Source organism: Piliocolobus tephrosceles, chromosome 4 (assembly GCF_002776525.5).
Source record: "Piliocolobus tephrosceles isolate RC106 chromosome 4, ASM277652v3, whole genome shotgun sequence".
Classification (NCBI taxonomy): Eukaryota; Metazoa; Chordata; class Mammalia; order Primates; family Cercopithecidae; genus Piliocolobus; species Piliocolobus tephrosceles.
Window position 1 is genome coordinate 7,192,511 of NC_045437.1, and position 22,630 is coordinate 7,215,140.

At 41.5% G+C, this 22,630-nt stretch overlaps 2 protein-coding genes across 6 annotated transcripts in view; one reads left to right on the forward strand and one right to left on the reverse strand.

Moving 5' to 3' along the window:
• Positions 1–11,141: 11,141 nt before the first annotated feature.
• On the reverse strand, positions 11,142–20,948 carry FASTKD3 (FAST kinase domains 3). Of its 4 annotated transcripts, none has more exons than XR_002732898.2 (7): positions 20,891–20,948; positions 18,600–20,061; positions 17,859–17,944; positions 14,794–14,968; positions 13,565–13,755; positions 13,130–13,244; positions 11,142–11,522 (listed from the first exon to the last, which is right to left on the reverse strand). XR_002732898.2 is itself a non-coding variant. In XM_023218227.2 (7 exons), the coding sequence occupies exons 2-7, from the start codon at positions 20,035–20,037 to the stop codon at positions 11,427–11,429; spliced, it is 1,980 nt and encodes a 659-aa protein (XP_023073995.2). In that variant the 5' UTR covers positions 20,038–20,061; positions 20,891–20,948; the 3' UTR covers positions 11,142–11,426. The 4 variants fall into 4 exon arrangements, 3 of the variants coding, with proteins under 3 accessions (XP_023073995.2, XP_023073996.2, XP_023073997.2); XM_023218227.2 differs by having other exon boundaries at positions 13,565–13,634; XM_023218228.2 differs by having other exon boundaries at positions 13,565–13,634; positions 20,887–20,948.
• Positions 20,949–21,011: 63 nt separating this feature from the next.
• Positions 21,012–22,630, forward strand: part of MTRR (5-methyltetrahydrofolate-homocysteine methyltransferase reductase) — a 31,437-nt gene continuing 29,818 nt past the window's right edge. Inside the window, exon 1 of one of the 2 annotated variants that reach the window (XR_002732897.1) lies at positions 21,012–21,123. The gene's annotated coding sequence lies outside the window, so the exon portion shown is untranslated. The remainder of the gene's footprint in view (positions 21,124–22,630) is intronic. The other variant, XM_023218225.2, reaches the window with a different exon arrangement.

The window sequence follows — 22,630 nt, forward strand, 5'->3', positions numbered from 1 at the left end:
CTAAGCGCCCCAGGGGACCTATCACCTTCATTGCAGCCACTTGGTGAGGATGACATATCCCTGGTGCTTGGAGATGGAGCACCATCTCTCCTACATGTGAAGTGAAGAAAAGAGGGCTCTTATTTTTCTCCCATGGGCTGAAGTCACGAAAGGCATGACTCATACTTAAAGCATCAGCCAAATATGTTTTTTTTTTTAAGCCCTTATAATCTATTGCCTCTCTCAACCTCTCTCGATGTCTCCAAAGACACAAAAAAGGTCAACTAACGGTCACAAGACTTTGTAAGCTTTGCATCGGTGACCCGGTATCATACTTTGGAAAGTGAACGTAGTTGAAACCGATTATCTTGGGAATTCAGCTGAAACTGAGACTGAGATAATTGCTTAATAAAAGAAACTAGTAAAGTTTACGCAGTTATACAGATGTGAATCTGGTAACTTCAATTTCAGTAGGTGACATTTTGTCATGTCCTAGACCAAGAGCTCTTGAGGGCAAGGTTACCTACATCTTTTTCTTGCATGGTGATATGGTTAGGCTTTGTGTCCCCACCTTAATCTCATCTTGAATTGTAATTTCCATAATCCCCACATGTCAAAGGAGTGATCAAGTGGAGATACTTGAATCATGGGGGCCGTTCTCCCATGCTGTTCTTGTGATAATGAGCTCTCACAGGATCTGATGGTTTTATAAGGTGCTCCTCCCCCTTTACTCGGCGTGTACTCGGCGTGTCTCCTTCCTGCCACCTTGTGAAGAAGATGCCTTGCTTCCCCTTTGCTTTCTGCCATGATTGTAAGTTTCCTGAGGCCACATCAGCCATGCTGAACTGTGAGTCAGTTAAAACTTTCCTTTATGAGTTACCCAGTCTCAGGTAATTCTTTATAGCGGCATGAGAACAAACTTATACAGATGTCTCAAGTCTGGCATATAGTAGGAACTCAAATATTTGAATCTGAGACAAGGGCCTGAGTTTATTTGGGAGGTAATTCCAGGAAACAGGAGAGAGGGACCAAGAGGAGCGAGAAGCAGGAGAGACCCCAAGGATGCACTACCCAGGTCACTGCTGAGGGCAACTGGTGCATGGCCATGAACCTTTCTGAGGGGCCTGGAAAGGCCTTGAAGAATTGTCCCAGAGGATCAACATGGAGGCTTGTTTCATCGCTTGCTCCTGTCTGCTTAGTGGAGGCTTGCTTCTTTAATTGTTGACTCCTGAACTTGTACGACCCCTGCCCCAGGGCCTCACAGGCCCCCCTGCAGTATCTTGCCTCCTTGGTGTCCGAGGAGCCCTGGGGCTGACAGCAAAAGACAGGGGCATGTACTGGAGGTGAGATGCTACTTTCATGAGGTGAGTCCTAGCCCCACGGAATGGTCCACCAGAGATGAGGGTGGAATGAGATGTGAGACCCTGAGGATACAGGGCAGGGTACCAGAGACAGATGAAACCATGGGCAAGACAGACTTTGGTAATTTTGATTATCAAGATAATCAAAATTTTTAAAAATATATTTTCCTATATGATCTTATTATGTATTCCCAGGTACATAGAGTGGAATACAAGGTCACAGAGTCTGATACATTTGGGCTCTTCATGTCTGTACTTGTACTCAAAAGTTCTGTGCAGGAGAAGGGGAGGATGAAAGAAGCATGAAAACCCTCCTCTCAAAGGAGGCAAATTAATAGGGTAAGGACACACACTGGAGCTGGGCTAAACATACTGTATTAGTCAGGGTTCCCTCAAGGGACAGAACTAATAGGATGTATATATATCTATATAACGATATATTTTTTTATATGGGAGTTTATTGAGGAGTATTAAGTCACATGATCACAAGTTACCTGTCCGTTTTCACTCTGTTGATGAAGACATACCCAAGACTGGGATGAAAAGAGGTTTAATTGGACTTACAGTTCCACATGGCTAGGGAGGTCTCAGAATCACAGCAGGAGGTGAAAGGCACTTCTTACATGGCAGCAGCAAGAGAAAATGAGGAAGATGCAAAAGCAGAAACCCCTGATAAAACTATCAGATCTCATGAGACTTATTCACTACCACGGGAACAATATGGGGGAACCACCCCCATGATTCAAGCTGTCTTCCTCCAGGTCCCTCCCCAACACATGGGAATTATGGAGATTTGGGTGGGAACATAGAGCCAAACCATATCAGTCCCACAATCGGCCCTCTGCAAGCTGAGGAGCAAGGAGGCCAGTCTGAGTCCCAAAGCTGAAGAACTAGGAGTTTGATGTTCAAGGGCAGGAAGCATCCAGCACGGGAGAAAGATGTAGGCTGGGAGGCTAAGCCAGTCTAGTCTTTTCACGTTTTTCTGCCTACTTTTATATTGTGGCCACGCTGGCAGCTGATTAGATGGTGTCCACCCAGATTGAGGGTGGTTCTGCCTTTTCCAACCCACTGACTCAAACATTAATCTCCTTTGGCAACACCCTCACAGACACACCCAGGAACAATACATTATATCCTTCAGTACAAACAAGCTGACATTCAGCATTAACCGTCACACATACAGAGGATCCGTTCCACCTCAGTGTTTCTTTTCTTTTCTTTCTTTTTTTTTTTTTTGAGGCAGAGTCTCATTCTGTTGCCCAGGCTGGAGTACAGTGGTGTGGTCTTGGCTCACTGCAACCTCTGCCTCCCAGGTTCAATCAATCCTCCTGCTTCAGCCTCCCAAGTAGCTGGGATTACAGGTGCGTGCCACCAGGCCCGGCTAATATTTGTATTTTTAGTAGAGACGGTTTCAGCATGTTGGCCAGGCTGGTTTGGAACTCGTGATCTCAAGTGATCCACCCACCTCGGCCTCCCAAAGTGCTGGGATTATAGGCATGAGCCATTGCACCCGGTCTCACCTCAGTGTTTCTAATGACAACCTTAGGATTATGGGTTGTGCAACCTCCAAATCCCATTCCAGCATCACAAATTTACACAGGCTCTCAGAGCTGACAATCTCTGCACCATTTGGCGCTGCTCTGGCCTAGGCTGACTGAGTGCACCCTGACGGTGTACACAGCACGGTGATACCCGCCTGCCGGGACCACTGCTGTCTGCATCTCCCCAACAGGTCTTGTGAGCAAATCCCTTGAAGGGACCCTAACCTATCAGTGAAGGAAAATAGGCAATTCACAAGAGTTCAGGAGGTGCAGAGGCCACCCTGCGACTGAAATCCCCTGCCATTTCTCTTGACATCGGAACAAAACGGAAGATTTTGAAGTACTTTTTCTATGAATGTGAGGCAGGGAAGAAGAAACCAGTGAAGGCAGCTGTCATGTCCCATTAGCTGTGGCTTCACTACACCTTGCATGGCATGTATGTTATGTTCATCTTGAGTTGATCTAAACCTATGGACTTTTTAAGCTGGGAAGACCTATCTAGTTCTTTACGCTGTTGAGAAACCCGACATGAAGGGAGGTTAAGTGACTTGGCACAGGTAACATGGGTGCTCTTCCTGAAAGATGTACAAATATCTCGAAAGAAAGGCCTGGTATGAGGGCTCTCAACTACTCTGAGGCGGAACCATGGCCTGGACGACAGGATGCTTTAGCCAGTGACTCTCAGCCAGGCACCTAGCTAGCTGGGAAACACAGCGACATCCAGGTTTCCTCCACCCCACCTTGTAAACCTCTGTTAGCTGTGGTGGAATCAGGAGGGAAAGTAACCCGTGAATACATTAAAACACCACCATCTCACTCCCTCCCCTCCTCTCTCTTTAACTCTTCTGTTGATAATGCAGAGGTTTTAAACATAAGGTCAATGTCTCATTTTACACTTAAAAGCTTTTACAATTATTCCATTTTAAAATTACACTGTAAACTCACTTAAGGGGTCCAACGTGATTGGACTTTAATTCATAGGAACTAAAATATCTTAAAATTAATTGGAGTAAGAATTCCTCTACATCTGGTATGTTACATGATGGTGCGGAGGAAGAGAGACATATAAACACAGGTTTGTAACTAACTAGGAGGATGACTGCCCATCTATATGTCTGTGATGGTTAATACTGAGTGTCAACTTGATTGAAGGACACAAAGTATTGATCCTGGGTGTGTCTGTGAGGGTGTTGCCAAAGGAGATCAACATTTGAGTCAGTGGGCTGGGGAAGGCAGACCCACCCTTAATCTGGCGGGCACCATCTAATCAGCTTCCAGCGAATATAAAACAGGCAGAAAAATGTGAAAAGGTGAGACTGGCCTACTTCCAGCCTACATCTTTCTCCTGTGCTGGATGTTTCCTGCCCTTGAACATCAGACTCAGTTTTGAGACTCCGACTAGCTCTCCTTGCTCCTCAAGCTTGCAGACAGCCTATTGTGGGAACTTGTGATCCTGTAAGTTAATACTTAATAAACTCCCCTTTATAGATATATATCTAGATATATTTATATATATTATATATAGATACATAGATATCTATAAAGGGGAGTTTATTGTTTATATATAAACTATTTATGTATATATATTTATATATACATATATATAATATTCATTCTGTCCCTCTAGAGAACCCTGACTAATACAGTGTCCCAGAAAATTTTACACATTATGAACTCAAAGGCACGAGCCCAAATAACCTGCTGGCATTAGTCTCCGACTCTGTCGGAACTATTTCACAGTGAGACTAATAGCATGACCTTAGCTCCTAGAGCAAGGAAGCCATTGTCCATCCTGCAAAACTGTCTTTTTTTTTTTTTTTCTTTTTGAGATGGAGTCTCGCTCTGTCGCCCAGGCTGGAGTGCAGTGGCGCGATCTCGGCTCAATGCAAGCTCCAACTCCCGGGTTCATGCCATTCTCCTGCCTCAGCCTCCCGAGTAGCTGGGACTACAGGCGCCCACCACCACGCCCGGCTAATTTTTTGTATTTTTTAGTAGAGACGGGGTTTCACTGTGTTAGTGGCCTGTGGTGGGATTAAACAAGGCCTTTATTTCATGCCTCCTCCCTGGTAAAAAGACATACATATTGTTAGGAGACTTAGAAAGCATGTTTAGCATCGACTTTGTCCTAGAGGCCAACTCAGTCAATTGATAAAGTCCCTATGGTTAGTAACTTTAAGTATCAAGTTTATGAATTGAGACTTATAAATAAAAATTTAATGTTTTTACTTTGTTGATTTTGAAATAAAAATGACCAAAATTATAAATCAAAAAATACTGACATCTCTAGCAATGAGCGCCACTGCCCTGCAGGAACCAGGGTTCCTTAGAGAGAAGCCTGATCCCAAGTCTGAGACCAGAAATGGATAATGTGAGCTGGGACATCCTGTTCCGCAAAGAAAATACCAAAAACTAAGATGACAAGGTCAAAAGGACAAAGGGGCCAACCTGAAGGTATCCCACTCTCCCAAAATGGAATAATCTAAGCATCAGTTAGAAGACTGCCAAGGATTGGGGCATGACAAATACACAGACATTCCTGAGTTCATAAACATCCTAGAACAAACACAAAGCTGACCAGACCACCAACCCTTTATTCTAAAAATTGATACAAGGAAGGAATTTTTTTTTCTGAATAAACTTTTATTTGAGGGCATGCAAATAGTTAACAGGAGAAATTCCTTCTTTATAGAAGACTACAAGCTAATAAAAGTAGAAGAATGATGGAATTAGGAAATGATTTTGTTTTGCTTCCTTTTGTTTCATTTTGCAGCACCTAGTCAAATAATGGATCTTGGCAATACATGTCAGGTGAGGGGCTGTGGGGACAACACAGTGGAGGGATCAAGCTGACAACACAGGAACTCACACATAAATCTTAATGATCATCACTAACATGAAATGATAGCACAATGCTGAGGAAATCCACAGCACCCCCTCTGAAGCGTCATTCCCAAGGCATGCAAGCCAAACTGAAGCAAGTCTGTGGATCTGCCCTTTGGTTTAATAGGAAATACAGCAGATAGATAGAGAAACAAATTAGACAACACCAAATCAGCAGTGTGGGACTTTCTACAGGGCAATTGATCTAATTTTGTCAATAACCGAATGACATGAAAACTCGGTGAGAAAGAGTGGCAGTTAGAGACATAAGAGACTTCAGCGGTAGAATCTCTAAAAGTCGTTTGCGGGCTTTGGATCCTGATTTAAAAACATCAACAGTTAAAAAATATTTTTGAGATAGTACAGGAAATTTAGAATATGGACTAGACATTAAATGATGACAGGGAATAATTATTCATTTTGTTATTTGTAACAATGGCTGAACGGTTAGATTAAACAAAGAAAAAAATGCTTGTCAGTTATATGTGAATACTGAAGTATTTAGGCTAAAATAATATGATAGCTTGGACTTCTCTAGAAACACTCCAGTGAAGAAAAAAGGAAAAAGAAAAAGTTAAAGAATGGATGAAACATGATTGGAAAATTATGGTAATTTTTCATGCTGAAGAGAGGGACTTGCGAACTTATTACACTTTTTTTTTTCAGAGATGGAGTTTTGCTCTGTCACTCACGGAGAGCAGTGGCATGATCATAGCTCCTGGCCTCAAGTAATCCTCCTGCCGTGGCCTCCCAAAGCAGTGGGATTACAACATGAGCCACTGAGCCAGGTTTCTTTCCATTGTTATACTTTTCTTTCAATTCCTATGTGTGTTCAAAATTTCCTATAATACAAGCAAAAACAGCAGGGTTATTAAAAGAGATTGTTTCTTGTAAACATTAGAACCCAAAATATCAGCTCCACCCACACACTGTGAGCACTCTGTATCGGAGACCGTGGGAATGGGAGGGAGATGTTTGCTTTTTCTGGGATGGGATTACAAGTACTGGAAGAAGGCAAAATTTCTTCTGATGGAGCCCAACAGGGGGAGAACATCAACATAAAATCAGGTTTCCTGACTCGTGCAGCACGGGAGACTGCACACCACAGGAGCCAAGAGACATCGAGTCAAACACAGGACTAGACAGAGTAGGTAAAATTTAATGAAGCTGAGCTGGAGAGACTCAAGCACAGCAAGTTTGTGTGCCAAAGAGTTAACAGTAACCCTGGCCTAAGAAGCTGATTCAGGTCCCTCAAAGGGAAGACAAATGTGGAATGTTGTGTGCAAAATTCCCACATCTAGAGCTTTGCAATTGAGGGGGATATTGAAGCTACTTCTCCATTGGTCAGATTGGCCCATGTGGCTCAGCTCATATAGACAACAGTTAGATGCTCCATTTTATTGAACTGATTTCAAACAACCAAAGCTTTAGAGAACAAAGTTTCTTAGCACTACGTCCTTGATGATAATTAACAAAGGCAGTTGTCAAAGGCTCACAGTGGTACAATACAGCCATGACAATTGCGTCCCCAGATCCTGCTTTCTTCTTTCTAAAACTCAGCTCACAAATCACTCTGAGGCTCTCTCTCGCTGCCCAGGCGGGCATGAGGTCTCTGTGTTCCCAGAGCCTTGCCTGTGTGTTGGGGTGCCAGAGTCCTCACCACTCCCATCGCCTGCTCACTAACCCGTTAATCTCACCTGCTTCAAGCCCCGCCAGGGCAGGGGCCTTTTTCCTACTTGGCGCTGGAAGTCCTGATCAGCAAGTCAGTCATGTTCCTTCTTATAGACCATGCCTTATATGAACCCTCACCGCAAGCTGTACAATAAAGTTTAACTGAGAATGAATGAACACATGTGTACCAATAACAATAATCGCACCCAATGCCCACTGAGTGTTTACTGTTTTCCAGGAACTGGGCTAAACAGCTTACAAGATGTGTCTCATTTCACTATCTACACTAAGTATTTAGGCTCCAAATGGAGCTGGGTATATTCTCAGTTTCAGAGATCTCAGCCCTAAGGGGATAATTTGCCTGGTTCCTCAGAGCCAAGACCCCTCTCTGGATTTGCACACATATTCTAGTAGGTATACCTTTTTTTTTTTTTTAAAGAAGGAATTGACTGCTTCCTTGTTTTCCCAGAATTCTATCAAATTGATGAATTTTTCTCCTTCCTGTATTTTCTTCCACCTAACAAATATTTAGCAAGTGTCCACATGTACCCAAGCAAAGCACATTCCTTACAGAGAGGAAGGTAAGGAAAGGTAAAGAAAACTGTCTGTTGTTCAGGCAGAACTGTCACCACACTCTTCCACAGCTCCTGCCTGCCTGCCATCTACACACACACTCACAATACACATTCAGAGGATCCACTCTCTCCTACAGAGATCCTCTAGTTTCAACTGTGGCAGCCCAAAGTCCTGAACTTTGCTGCCCCCTATTGATAGGCCCAAAGAATATCACCGTTGCTGCAAGGGTTGTGCTAGCAAGTAAAACAATTTTTTTCACTCATTTTTCTTGTTTTGCTTTACTTTTGAAAACATATACAGCAAGGTTATGCAATTACTAAAAATATTATCAAATATATAGTTGCAAGAGCTATCATATTGAATACGTAATTGCAACTGACACATTCACATCACTTTTGCTTGTACAGGTTTAGACATACAAATTAATTCATCAGCATGAGAATTCAGTCTAGTTTTATGATTTGACAAACTCTGATAACTCAGACTTAGCTTTATGATTTGACAAAGCTTGTCAAATTCGCTCGTTAGTGAAACCAGCAACCTTATATTTCTCTATTAGCCTAAATTATTTTCATGTACTTCAGGATTAAAATTTGAACAGAGCCAGAGGCAGGTCTAGCTTCCCTCCCTGGGCCAATCTTGTATGCTTTACACTGGATGTTCCAGCCATAACAATTGCGTCTCCAGACCCTGCTCTCTTCCTTCTAAAACTCAGCTTACAAATCACTCTGAGGCTCTCTCTCGCTGCCCAGGCGGGCATGAGGTCTCTGTGTTCCCAGAGCCTTGCCTGTGTGTTGGGGTGCCAGAGTCCTCACCACTCCCATCGCCTGCTCACTAACCCGTTAATCTCACCTGCTTCAAGCCCCGCCAGGGCAGGGACTTTCTCCTACTTGGCCCTGGAGCTGGAGCACTGAGTGCCCCCAGCATGATCAGAGCTGTGAGTGTCTGCTGAATGCGTACGTGAAGATGGTAGGGGAGAGCCAAATGAGACAGGCTCAGCCGAGGCCGCAAGTGGAAACTGCAGGAAGAGCACCTGATTCTGATGAGTAAAGAGGTAAAAGCTTGCAATGGATGAGATGGACTTACATCAACAGCACAGGTGAAGAATACTCGGGCTGTATTTTTCTTCAAAGCATTTATAACAGATCGTCATTACCTCTTCATGTAGCTCTTTAATTGGTTAAGTCCCTCTCTGCTCCTTAAGCTGTATGCTTTTAACCTCACACCACATTTCTAAGTTGAGTTTCACGCCAAGAATTAGCTGAGTCATAAGGAGAGATGTATAGCACAGTCAGGGTGCACCAGAGGCCAGGGAGGGAATCTGAGTTCACAAAAGGCAGAAAAAGACACAGGACTGGATATTAGCTGCAAGGAGGTGTGAAAGGGGTTTCTGAGGTCTGATGTGGTCTGGAACAGATCTTAGGCTCAGTGTCAGGAATGCCTATTTTAAGTCATCTAAGAGCTGTGAAAAAGTGTCAATCAGCTAATTACCCAGATTTCAGAGAGATGTGAGAGTCCTTTCAAGCCGGGTCCCAAATGACCGGCAAGGTCAGCTGGGTACACAGATACATCAAAATCTACCGTGCCTATCTCCCGCTCAATCTCCATTTGCTTCCATTGTCTCTTTCTTTTTAATTGGAGACAAAAAGTGATCTTAGCTCATCTAGTTTCCATTTCCTATTCTAAAGATAAGTAAAGTGAAGTAAAAAGCATGATGGCGTGGACATTCAGACTAATACTAGCTAACTTCCACTGTGTGCTTACTCTGTGCAAGGCACTTTTATAAGTGCTTTATATAATTATCATTTCAACCTGTTACAGGTTCAGTTGTGTCTCTCCTCCCTCCTTCAAAAAAGACATATCATAGTCCTGACCCAGTCCGTGAGAATGTGATCTTATTTGGACATAGTGACCTTAGAAATTTAATCAAGACAAGGTCATTAGAGTAAGCCTTCATCCATTATGGCTGGCATCCCTGTAAGAGGGAAATTTGGACACAGTCAAACCAGGAGAACGCCATGTGAAGACAGAGACACATGCACATTAACGGCCATGAGAAGACACAGGGCCACACAGACACAAAGGGAAGATGGCATGTGAAGATGGAAGCAGGTAAGTTACGCTGCCACAAACTAACGAATGTCTGTCACCACCAGAAGCTGGAAGAAGCAAGAAAGGATCTCCCCTAGAAGTTTCATAGGGAGCACAGCCTGCTGATAACTTGATTTTGGATTTTCAGCCTCCAGCAATCTGAGAGTAAATCTCTGTTGTTTTAAGTCACCCAGTTTGTACTTTGCTGCAGCAGCCAAAGGGACTAAGACAGAAATCCCATTATAATGTAAGAGTAGCTCTTAGGAAACCAAAGCTTGAGGTCACAGTTAGAACTCAAATCCAGGCTGTAGGATTCCTGAACCTAAATTTTTAGCTACTACATTTTATTGCTTCTTAGGGACAGATTCAAATCTGACATTCATCACTAGTGATGAATGAAATATCAGGTAGAACATTCATCCTGAGCTAGCCTAATTCTCTGTAAAATAGGAACAATACCTAAATCCAAAGGCATCTGAGATCCACACAAGCATCATGCTAACTTGCTCAGCATGGGCTAAGCACAGTCAGTGAACGATACACAGCAGCTGTCCCTGTTCAAGGTCACGGCACTACTTGGTGGTAAAATCTGAGTGTCCAACCCCAAAGCTCTGCTACTCCAGTTGGCCCTCTTGTCCTCTTCTCCCTTGAAACTGTAACCTGTGATGAGGCAACGAAGGGTCTGCAATGAACTAATGACGATTTAATTCATTCTTGATATACAATTTAGAAGATCTTCCCTCCAATCAAACACCTCCCCCAAAAACCTACCTAAATTGCTTTTCCATTTCTCTAAATGTTTACTTAAAAAAAGTTGTTTTTATCTTATTAACTAAAGGATTGTTTCTGCATAATTCTATGTTTATATCCAAAGCATCCAAAGCACTGTACTCTATTTCTCATTGCTCCTTTTCCTTACAGTACATCTCATTTCCACTCACAGAAGAGAGATAAAATTTCTTCCTTCCAACTGTTAGAAAACAAAAGGTCTCTAAAGAGCAAAATACTTTCATTTAGCAGATGACAAAATACTACGACAAAATACTTAAAAATAACATTTATTCATTGAATTCCTTTACTGCACATGATCATTTGTTTGATGTATAAAAAGTATCTATGACACAAGTATTAAATTAAAATTAATTTTAAATTTTACCACAATAAACGTATACGTAATGTAAGGAAAACTATAGATGCTTCCAGATCACCAGTCTAGAACATATTCTGCGAAGTGGCTAATTCACATTGTATTCTTCTTTTAATACTGAGTTCCATAAAAATGCAAGTTCTTTCATGGTTTGGGTTCTGAAGCCAGTATTCGTTCTTGTCACCAATGAACAGTGTTTTCAGAAAACAGTTTTCTTTGTAAATATTCCACCAATTCACGCCTTGATTTTAGCATCTCAATCTCATGATAGGGGATCTATAAAGATAGAAAAGTAAAGCTGGTCAAGATCCTTCAAAATCTGAGGCTCCTCTGGCTGTTGGTTACCTTGTTTGTTTCTTACACGTTTCCCCACAACAGAATGTAAGCTCCTGGAAGGCAAATATCCCGACCAGTTTCTTCATCTTGGATGCCCAATGTCTAGAACAGCGCCTGGCACTGAGAAGGGGCTTGGCAAATATTTGAGGAATTAATATGTAGAATATGTAAATAAGAATTAAACACGATCTCTTGTTCTCTGGGAGCTCACAACTTGGGTGGCAAGTTAAATTACACAATAAATATAAAAAGCTGTAGGTTGGTGATCCAGTGCTGAGAGGGAGTGGGCATTTCATTAGATAAGGGTGGGGATGCCGACAAACTGCTGGAAAGTAGGTATTCAGAGAGCTGGGAGCCGCAGCAGGGACAAAGAGGGAATGAAGAGAGACAGCAGGAGGCTCAGCGAAGGAGAGAGCCTGCTCAGCTGGGAGCAGAGGGGCCAGGTAGTAATCACGTGCCAGGAGCCTGGCTGCAGGCCAACCATGGAGGGTCTTGAATGTTAAGACGTAGAGAAGTTTTTACTTTATTTTGTAAGCAGTAAAGAAACAATGAAGGCTTCTGAGTACACACTGGCATGATTAGTTTTAGGAATATTCAGCTGGGGATGTGCAAAATGGAGAAAAAGTCAGCAGATATGAAACCACAGTGCTGCCTAGTACAGACAGCTTAGAGAATTAGGGCAGCTCTCCTTCTCATGCACTGCTGAGCCCTCACATAAGACATTCTTACATTATCTACGGTGAAAATACTTACAAGGTCTTAAATATTAAGTGTTGGTGAAGCTCTTTATTTTAATGGATTATCTTGTCCATTTTTATTTATTAAATCAAGAAGAAATTACAACAGAATATATATTCCAACAATTGAGTAAGTCTAACAGCAGAGTTAAGCAGAGCTTATAATGAATATAGGTATGCCCCACTTTTGAAAAATCAAAAGCTCTGAAAATTCTGTATTTCAAAATATAAGTCAAGAGATTTAAGCCGAATGAACAACATTGGGATTTAAACTAGACATAAGATCGGTGGTCCACTGACCGGGCTGGCAGACCAGTGAGTACTGTAAAAGTAAATTAAAATGGAGCCTGTGCCTGAAAAATCCCTGAGCAGACCAAGCTAGTTAGGCCTTGAAAATAACCTTAACTTTGCTTAAAGTGTAAATGTTAAGCAAAATTTAACTTGGGCTATTTCTTGTAAAAGCTTCTACTGGAGAAAAACAGAACTTAAGCTCAACCAGTCAGAAGCATCTCACAAACTAATAATTATATAAATAGGAATCTTCCACAGAATAGTTCAAACAAGGCAGCAAGAATATATAACTGTAACCAATCAAGTAGATTCTTTGTGTACTTGCATTCTTCCTATAAAAGCCTCCCTCTTGTGTTCCCAAGTCATTTTGGGTTTTGTGCTGTCCAATTCAATAACTGCTGTTTGATCAAATTCTTTAAAATTTTACTGTGCCTCAGATTACTTTTTAACAGTAACCTGGAAAAAAAATTCGAATTAGGATTTGCTTTTGGGGAACAAAAAAAATAGGTGAAACTCTACCTGAACAACTTGATAACCAAGTAAGTGTAGGTGTCTTTGTTTAATAGCTTCTTTTCCCAGTAAGTGTTTGCTATTGGAGCAAAACCTTTTTGGACCATCAATACACAGTGCTATCCTGAAAAACAAAAAAGGAGAAAAAAAACTTAATTTTTAAAATAATCTGAAATATTTATTATATATTTTAGTTGCCAAAGTTTATTTGGGATTTGGCTACTACCATGTGCCAATATCATTTTCAAATGAATCATGAATTTGATCTTATGAATATTAATGCTTATAAAATATTACAAGGAATTTCCCAACATAGTATTCTGAAATGTAGTATTTTAATTTCCAGAATCATATCTATTTCTTTCACCTTCTTGAGAAAAAGATACCACTGCTTATTAGCCTCAACAAGTCTTGTAATGCAAAAAACACAATATTTTTCTGTACCTTTCATGGATATCTTCATTAACTGTGAATGGCAATACAAATCCTTCTTCATCTAATTTAATTTCAACATCTGGTGAGAGAAGAAAGGAAAAATTCCTCGTGTGATACCCTCACAAACACTATCTTCCTGTATTCATTCCTTTGCTCTGCTTTGATTCCTTCCATATTGCACTGATCAATTGGACTGAAGGCTGCAAAGTAATGACCACAACCAGACAATGGTGAGAATTTTAATTCAATTGGCTTTATGATCAATCAAGTCAGCCTTAAATTAAGAAAGCTCAACAACACTAAACCACAGAATGGGTTCTGAAGTTATCTGGGGTATGACAAGAACCACACATGCTTTCTCTTTCCCCTTATAACAGGTTGCAGAGATCCTTCAATCCAGACTGAAGAAAACCCTTGAGTTAAGCCGTTAGACATCTATGCAACTCATAACTTCCATCATTCCAACTTGCAGCGCCTCCACGATAAGTAAAGAAAGCATGCTGCACCCAGACACCTGGTCTGCAAGCACAGAAGGCTTCGCTGTCCTTCCCCTCTGCTAAACTGCAGTTCCTTTCGTAAAGAGAAGAGAAGTGACCATCTGAAGCCTATGAACTGCTGTCCTTTATGAGAAGGCTTTCTTCTCATCAAGGTAGAAGAACTGTAAGGACAGAGGACTTGGAGTCTCTAGTCAGTGCCACCCAGGAGAAATCTCTGTGATGTAGAAATCGTTATAAAGGCACTGTCCAATTTGGCAGCCATGAGCCACATGTGGCTACCGAGCACTTGAAATGTGACTGAGGAACTGAATTTTCTTAAACGTTTAATAATTTAAATTTAAACAGCCACATGGTCTAGTGGCTACCATATTTGGACAGCGCAAGCCTAGGTTATAGTAGTAGCTAACAATTAGTGAGCATTTCCTATGTTCCAGGTACTATTTTATTTAGTGCTTAAATAAGTCTTTGAGGTCACTATTACTATCATTTTACAGAGGAAGAAGCAAGCAGAAAAAGGTTAAATACTCTGCCCAGGACATACGTGGCTAATAGTGTGACTTAAACCCAGACAGTCTTGACACAACAGCTCTGCTGCTAACCACCTGTTTCAACTTGCCTTCAGGGAAGGGAACATTCCATTTTGCATTTCCAGAGACCTTCTATTACTTCTAAGTCCCATATATCTCCAAAATCGAACAGGATGCTTAGGTTTAAAACAACAAAACTCCTTATACTACTTACCTATTGTATAACAATAGGGTGTCAACACTTTTGAAGCAAAATATAATCTTGCTCCTAAAAGGTCAATCAGCCCAATCTTCACAGATTTATAAAGCTGAGAATCCATAGGGGTCTCCAGGGAACAGCATGGGGTAACAAATGACTTCACTTGATATTTACGAAGGAGTTTTGGACCCTAAAAAATCATAAGCGCAAACATGAGAAAGAAAAATAAGATATAAAAACTGAGAATCAATTGAAGGTTACCTAGGCAGAAAAGTTTGATATAACACTACTTTATAGGCATGATACTTTTCCAGGAATTAGGACAGGCATCTCTTTCAAAATGACAACGCAAACTTCTATTGTTGTAGTACAAGTCTAATAGTTCAAAATGTCTTTTATATGTGTTTTTACAGAAGTCACTGGTTACCATAAACAGAAAGAAAAGTAAAGAAGGTAGGTAAAAAAGAGTGAGGAGGGAGTGAGAAGAAACATAATAATGCTAACAGCTCAAGAAACATTTTTAGAACTAAGAATTGTCCCAAGGGTCTTAAGTACACACAACTAAAGTTTTCAACACAGGTTTAATTTCTCTAATCTGAAAATCCAAAATCCAAAATGCCGCAAAATCTGAAACCTTTTGAGCACAGACAGGCTGCTTAAAGAAAATGCTCATGAAGCATTCTGGATTTCAAATTTTTGAATTAGGGATGCTGAACTGATAAATATAATGAGGATACTTTAAAATGTGAAAAAATCTGAAAGCTGAGACACTTCTGGTCCGGAGCATTCTGGATAAGGGATACTCAGTCTGTAATGGAAAATGTGACATAAGTGACATTCCAATTTAGGAAGCAAAGGATAGCAATACAATAAACGATGATGGAAAAACGGTTATTTATTTGGAAAATAACTAAACTTCTGTCATCCATTACACACTCTAATAAATTCCAAGTGGTACAACATGCTGACTATAGTTAGTAAGAATGATTGTATGCTTGCAAATGGCTGAGAGTACTTTTCTTTTTTTCTTTTTTTTGAGACAGAGTTTCACTCTTGCTGCCCAGGTTGGAGACAATGACGCGACCTCGGCTCACTGCAACCTCCGCCTCCCGGGTTCCAGCGATTCTCCTGCCTCAGCCTCCAGAGTAGCTGGGACTACAGTCGTGTGCCACCACGCCTGGCTAATTTTCCGTATTTTTAGTAGAGACGGGGTTTCACCATGTTACCAAGGGCTGGTTTCGAACTCCTGACCTCAGGTCATCCAACTGCCTTGGCCTCCAAAAGTGCTGCAATTACAGGCATGAGACACTGTGCCCAGTAAGAGTACATTTTAAATATTCTCACCACAAAACAAAATTATAGGTATGGAGGTAATATGCACGTTAATTGGTTTGATTTAGCCATTTGACAATGTATACATATTTCAAAACAACACGAACACAATAAGTATATACAACTTTTACTTGTTATTTAGAATACATATGCAAATAAATAAAAACTCAGTTTTGCTTTTAGATCAAAGATATAAATAAAATTTAAAAGATATTATTTTTTTAAAATGTTGTAAAATATTCATGCTCTTAAGTTAGGAAACTCGGAAGTCATAAAAGACAGATTCGACTACAGAACATTTAAAAATACATCATACGCAATACTAAAAAGTAATGAAAGAGTACAAATCAGGGGAAAATATGTACAACATTCACAATAGCTAGTGTCTGTTTTACAAAGAGTCCTTAAAGACAAACCATTCAACAGAAATAAATTAAGGTGTAGAAAGCAATTCAAAAGAAATGTAACTGGCCAACACATATTTGAAAATATGCTAAACTTCATGAATGCTCATTAATATGCAACTTAAATATATGATATTACTCATATAGTTGAGTAACACAAATTAAAGAGACTACTAACACACTGCAATAGAAGTGGAGGAGACACGGCCATCTTCACTCATTACTGGGGAAATGTGATATCTGTAACTATTAGGGAAAAAAATTCTGCCATTATCCATCAAAAATTAATCCAGTGATCACATTTTTAGGAATCTAGTTTATATATTAAAAAAACCAAAAAGGCTCTAGTATGACAGGATTTGCAAGAATGTTTATTATAGCATTCTTGATAGAGACAAAAGTTGCAAAAAACCTCCAAGTGCATCGATAGTAGAATAGTAGAATAAACACCATGAAATATCATGTCTTTCTAAAAAGAATGCATGTGATCTGTATGCACTGGCCTCAAGGGATGGCCATGATATACTGGGCATAAAAGCAAAGTATACTTTGATTAGTCAGTCTCATTCCTTGAAAAGAGAAAAAAAACAGACAGCATTTATGTATCTGTATACATTTGGGCACAGAAACTGCTTTTAATACTATTCCTTTAGAAATGGTAAGAGATTGGGGTTAACTATTACTTATCTTTATATAACTTAGTACCATCTAAGCTGTTTTGAAAAGGGGTATTTTTCCATTCTTATTACCTTATTTCAAAAATCAGATACTTTAAGATTCAGAGTCAAGTAGAGAGAAGCAGAGAGAGAATATTATAGTCTGGTGCACTATTTCTGATTCTACATAAGGAATGTGATAGATAATAGGATAAATCTTTATAGGTCTTTCTGGGAAGAGCAAACTCTAGGTAAACTAAACTCTATTAGATAAAAGTGAAATTTCTGGCTTGGCTTAACAATGTACTGTACTTGCAAATAATTTAGGTATTTGTGCAGTCCAGACATTCACACTTTGATAACAAACAGCTATGGGAAACCTAGTAGTAAACCTAGTAGTAAAACCCTGTAACACCTTCAGAGAGAATGGAGAAATACTGTAACTCACATGCCTGCAGCACTTAACAAAACCTCCTAAGAAATCTTACACAGCAGGAAATTGTTCCTTCAAGAGCAAGAACACGAAAATGGGGTCAATTTATCAAAGAAAAACCTATCTGGTGGCAACTAACTCCAAGCAAATGAAATTCTGCTTTTTCAGAAGGTTATTGAGACAGATCAAAAGCAAAGGAACTTAATAGGAAACTACCCACAGGGAAATACAGCCACATACAGTTCATGCTTTTACCTTATAGAAAGGGCATTCTAGGACTGAGGTTAAGAAAAGTTGGGTCAGTCGTGCCCGACTCAATCTGTCCAAATGAGATTCTTCACCTAAAACAGAAAGCATCCCGGTCGCAGTTATGTCTGAATTGAGGTATGTATGAGAGAACATCAATTTACACACTCCAGACAGAGTATTGTACTTTTAAATGACACTATGAAATGAACTTGTTAGAATTAATTCTGCCCTTCTCTTGCCACCAATGAAATTGGCTTCCAAGAACCCAAGCTCCTAGCTACTGAGTACAATTAAAAGAAAGAAAATATGTTCACAGAATTAGTGGAAATTTCCTTTAACTATGGAGTTCCGGAAACATGTGGGTGGCCTTGAATCGAGATGAACAATGCCATCCTCTCAAAAAAACAAACAAACAAACAAAAAAAACAGATACAGTTGCTCACTCATCAAAAGTTCTAACATGTTAATGTGGCTATTTCCACTACCATCACCATATCTCCTTAGAATGCTGCAATTTCTCAGATAAGGCAAAAGTCAGTTTATCTGCGACAGCTTTCCTCCCTTTATACGATTTCCTAGCATGCTTTAACCCTGTGTTCATGCCAGTATCTGTCAACTTCAGGTCTCATCCTCAGATCACTATGGAAGAAAAACTAAAGGCAACACACTGCCTTTATATGTGACTTGAAACCACCGCCAATTCAAAGGTTAACTTTTTCCAACTGTCAGAATTTATAACCAACTCACCTTGCAGCTGTTGAAGGAAAAAAGGGTTGAATATTTTTGCCATAAAGTTGACTGGATGGCATTCATTAAGTGAACATGAATGAAGAAGTTTCAATAATGTTTCGGGTGGAAAATGATTGAAATGAGTGAATAGCACATTTTCCAGCGTTCTAAATAAAGCAGAGGCATTTGGTGGCAAATAATGGAGTTTCCCAAATGGTTCCATTAATGCAGAAATCTGACTAGGTGAAAATTTTTCTGATTGGCAAACGAAAGTTTCTGCCACTGCATTGAGGATGGGTTTTGAAAGAATCCGTTTTCTACTGCAGTACTCCATGACTCTGCAGACAACTTCAGGATCCAACGTGAGGCACACCGCAGCTACACGATACTCTAGGGCTTTTGTAAAAAATCTGTCATGGTACTCAAAATACATGAACGCCTCCAAGACTCTCCTAAGCTCCTCGTCAGTGAAATGTGGGACATGCCTCACGACATATCTGCCCAATTTTATAATCAGAGGAAATGCTTGACTTTGATCAAGAACCACCAGGGCAGTGAGCATTTGGCTAATCAATTTAGGACTCAGGTTGGAAACTATTGAAAGGGAAAAGTTGTTTATCTTATTTAAAAATGTTTGGTGTTCATCCACTTTTTCAGCACATGCCTGCAAGATTCTATAAAGGGCCACAATATCCTCTGGGGTAAATGTTTCCAAGTTTTCACCTTGAAGTTGATTTATAACCAGTTCTAGTGTCACACAACCTGAACTGTGCAGTCTAATCAGACTCTCCCCAAGAATACAAAGATTGCGAACTTCCAGGCCACCTTTTTTGAGACGATGTTGGCATTCTGCCACCAGGTTCAGTAACAGGCTACTTTGAGGATCCACATGCAACAGAATCAGAGCTTGCAAAGCAGTCACCAAACTAGTGTTTGACAGCTGTGAGGGCTCCTTTTCCAACTGAAAGCATAAAGCTTGAAAGACGCTATTCTCCAGTATTTCTTTTGGCAACCCTTGATCACCATCCTTTTTTTCCACTTCACAAATTCGTTGTAAAGCTCCTGCTGCCATAGTGTCAGGCAGGGTTTCCATCGTGCTTATAAAACTTAGCACTTCTTCTGATGAAGTCAAGTTGCTCAGTCTCTTGTAAAACGTCTGACTCTCCCCATTTTTAACATTTTGTTCAAGCCTGACACAGTCAGATACTTGAGAGAACACCGGCCCACTGAGTGGATGAAGGTCATTTCCATTTTTCGAATTAAACTTTTTACAATGGGCATGATGGAACCTGATCCTGAAAGGCTCAGATTGTCGTGAACAGAACCAAGGGCACAGATGCTCCTTGACTACCTTGTGAACATGATTTAGAGGTTGATTTTTCAAAGCAGCCAGAGCTCCATGCATCCGAAAATCAGATAAACGATAAAGGTTCTTCCTCAAGGTGATTAATGCCATGCCATCAGATTCTCAATCTGATAACTAAATTAAAACATTTAAAAAGACAAGGTTAAACACATTGAGAACATGATTGACCCAACATCAATGTTGAAACTACAAACGAGTACCAGGAAAAAAAAAAAAAAAAAAGGATGGATAATATATAAACACCAGAGGAGCAAGGTCTCTGCATCCTAGAGTTAGAAAAGTGGCTGACATCCAACAATAACAATCGCTACTACTTGCTAAACACTTTCTATTAACTTACACAGATTAAGTACCTTTACCATCATTTTACATGAGGTGGAAGTTGAAGAACAAAGTTACTTTGCCCAGTTTATGCAGGTGGTTAAGTGGCAGAGCTAGAGTTCAAACTCAGGCAATGTAGCTCTTAAGCGTGGCCCTTAAATGTTGGTTGAAGGAAGAATTTGCATTTGAATAGAAATCAAACAAAGAATAGGTAAAGTGGATGAAATTACGCGAGGTTAGAGCAAGGCAAGGGTAAAAACGCGCTGGAAAGGCCCTAAGCTGTTGGTTTCCCCTCGGTGTCAGGAGACAGGGTTGAAGGAAAGGGTCTACTTCGGCAATGGAAACAAGGTAGGAAAACAAAAAGCACAACATAGATCAATGAAGGGAGAAGGTGTGGCGGCCAGTCCAGATCTAAATACGCCGCGGGGGGATTTGGGAACACGAGTGTGCAGGACAGACAGGCGTGATGCCCTAGGAATGAAAGGGACCCGCGGGCCGAGCACCCCCAAACTCGGCGCCCCGGGGACCTACGCTGAGACACGGGCAGGGCGGCGCAGCTTGAGGAGAAAGCCGATAAGGTCTGTTACACCCACCCGGAGAGCCCGCGTGGACACCTACCGACCTCTGCCCGCCAATCACTCCGGGTGGCCGCGGAAGCGCCTGGGCGTCGTGGGCCTCCGTAGTAAACGCGGGGCGGGAGCACGACTCACAGCCGCGCAATGTGATTGGCCCAGGTCCTCTTCGGAACTTCCTATTGGTCCTAGGTACCGAGCATGGGCACTACGGCAGTGCGCACGGGTGCAGCGTTGGTGGAAGTCGCGCTGTGCAGGTGTGTCCTCGGCTGGCGCGGCGCAGGTAAGCGCGCTGGTGGCTACGGTGTCTGGATTCCGGCCACTAGCCCCGCACTAATCCCGAGGGAGAGGCGGCCCGGGGCGGGGGCCGGGGGAGGCAGACGGCTTGCGCCCATGGTTCCCACGCCCCTCGAGCTCCGGGGGTCGCCGCAGGGGCGGGCTCGGCCTCGTGCTTGGCTTCGGGCTCGGCTTCGGGCTCGGGCTTGGTCTTGGCCTTGGTTTCCCCGGAAGTGCGTCCCGGAGCTCGGCGTCGATCTCTGCGCGGGGGTGCTCCTGGGTGGTGTGGGGCCTCTCCGCCTGTTCTGCCTTTGGTTCTAGGCACTTTCTAGGACTAGGGAAACCGCACTCGGGGACGCGGGGAACGGGGGAACGTGTCGGGTTGGGGCGGCGAGCTCCGGGGAACCGGAGATTTTCCGAGCGCCCACCTGGCGGGACGCGGCAGTGAGCTCTGCCCACCGCCTCCGCCCCTGGGGCTGCTGGGGCCCGGGCCTCCTTTGAGAGTCGTGGGAACGTGGTGCCGGGTTGTGGGGCAGTAGCAGGGCTGAGGGGTTCATTGATCCTGGGAAGTCCTCAGGATGTGTGTGTTTCATGGGAAGTGTTAGAAATTTTATCTGTAGTAAGATTTTCATCACCGTTTCCACCGTTTTCTGTGAGCTGTAAATGTGTAGTGTTTTCGTATTGTCCATTTACTCTTTCATATAACTTGTCGAGTACCTGTTTTGTGCCAGGGACCGTTCTGGGCGGTTCCTTCACCAAAAGCCAGTATTTTGGTTTGGGTTTCAGTTTAAATCTGTCTCCACAAATTGGCAGCCCACCAGTTTTAGCCATTAGATGAGTACGGAAAAAAAATCTGTGAGTGCCGTTTGTTTTACTACTGCTTATCTCTTCAGGAAAAACATGTGTTAGTAAAATGTGTTAAGTGGATTGGAAATTTTTTTCTTTATATGCACCTGTATGTATATATGCCCATATACTCACATACTTTTGATTTGTATTAAATAAAAAAAGGTAACTGATATGCTTCAGTTACCTTTAGTACTATGATTAGTTTGTTTAGCATTAGGATCAAGTAGGAACCAAGAATCCTATCATTTTAATATAATTTTTGCTTTTATATTTTTTAAAAAAGAGGACACCAAAAGATATTTAAGACTGTTGGGAATGATACTGTGCCTCAATTTTTGTTCAGGTTCTTTTCTTGTGCCACATCCTTTTCCAGGTAGGTGATAATAGTCTCATTTTTAGGATAAAGGAGCTGTGATACAGGTCATTTGGGGAGATTGCCTACGGGGTTGCACTTAGGAACCACAGATTCAAGCCCAAGTAGTTCCGAGCCGTAATCTGTTTTCTGAGCCATGGAATTAAAGTTTCATTCCCACACTCTCCTTAATTTGATGAATTCTTATTTAGGTTCATTTAAGATTAGTGCTAAAAACAAATTTAGAAAAGGCTATTTCATATTACGTTTGGGTATTGTTGCATTGTTTCTTAAAGACTGAGGGAGAATCAAT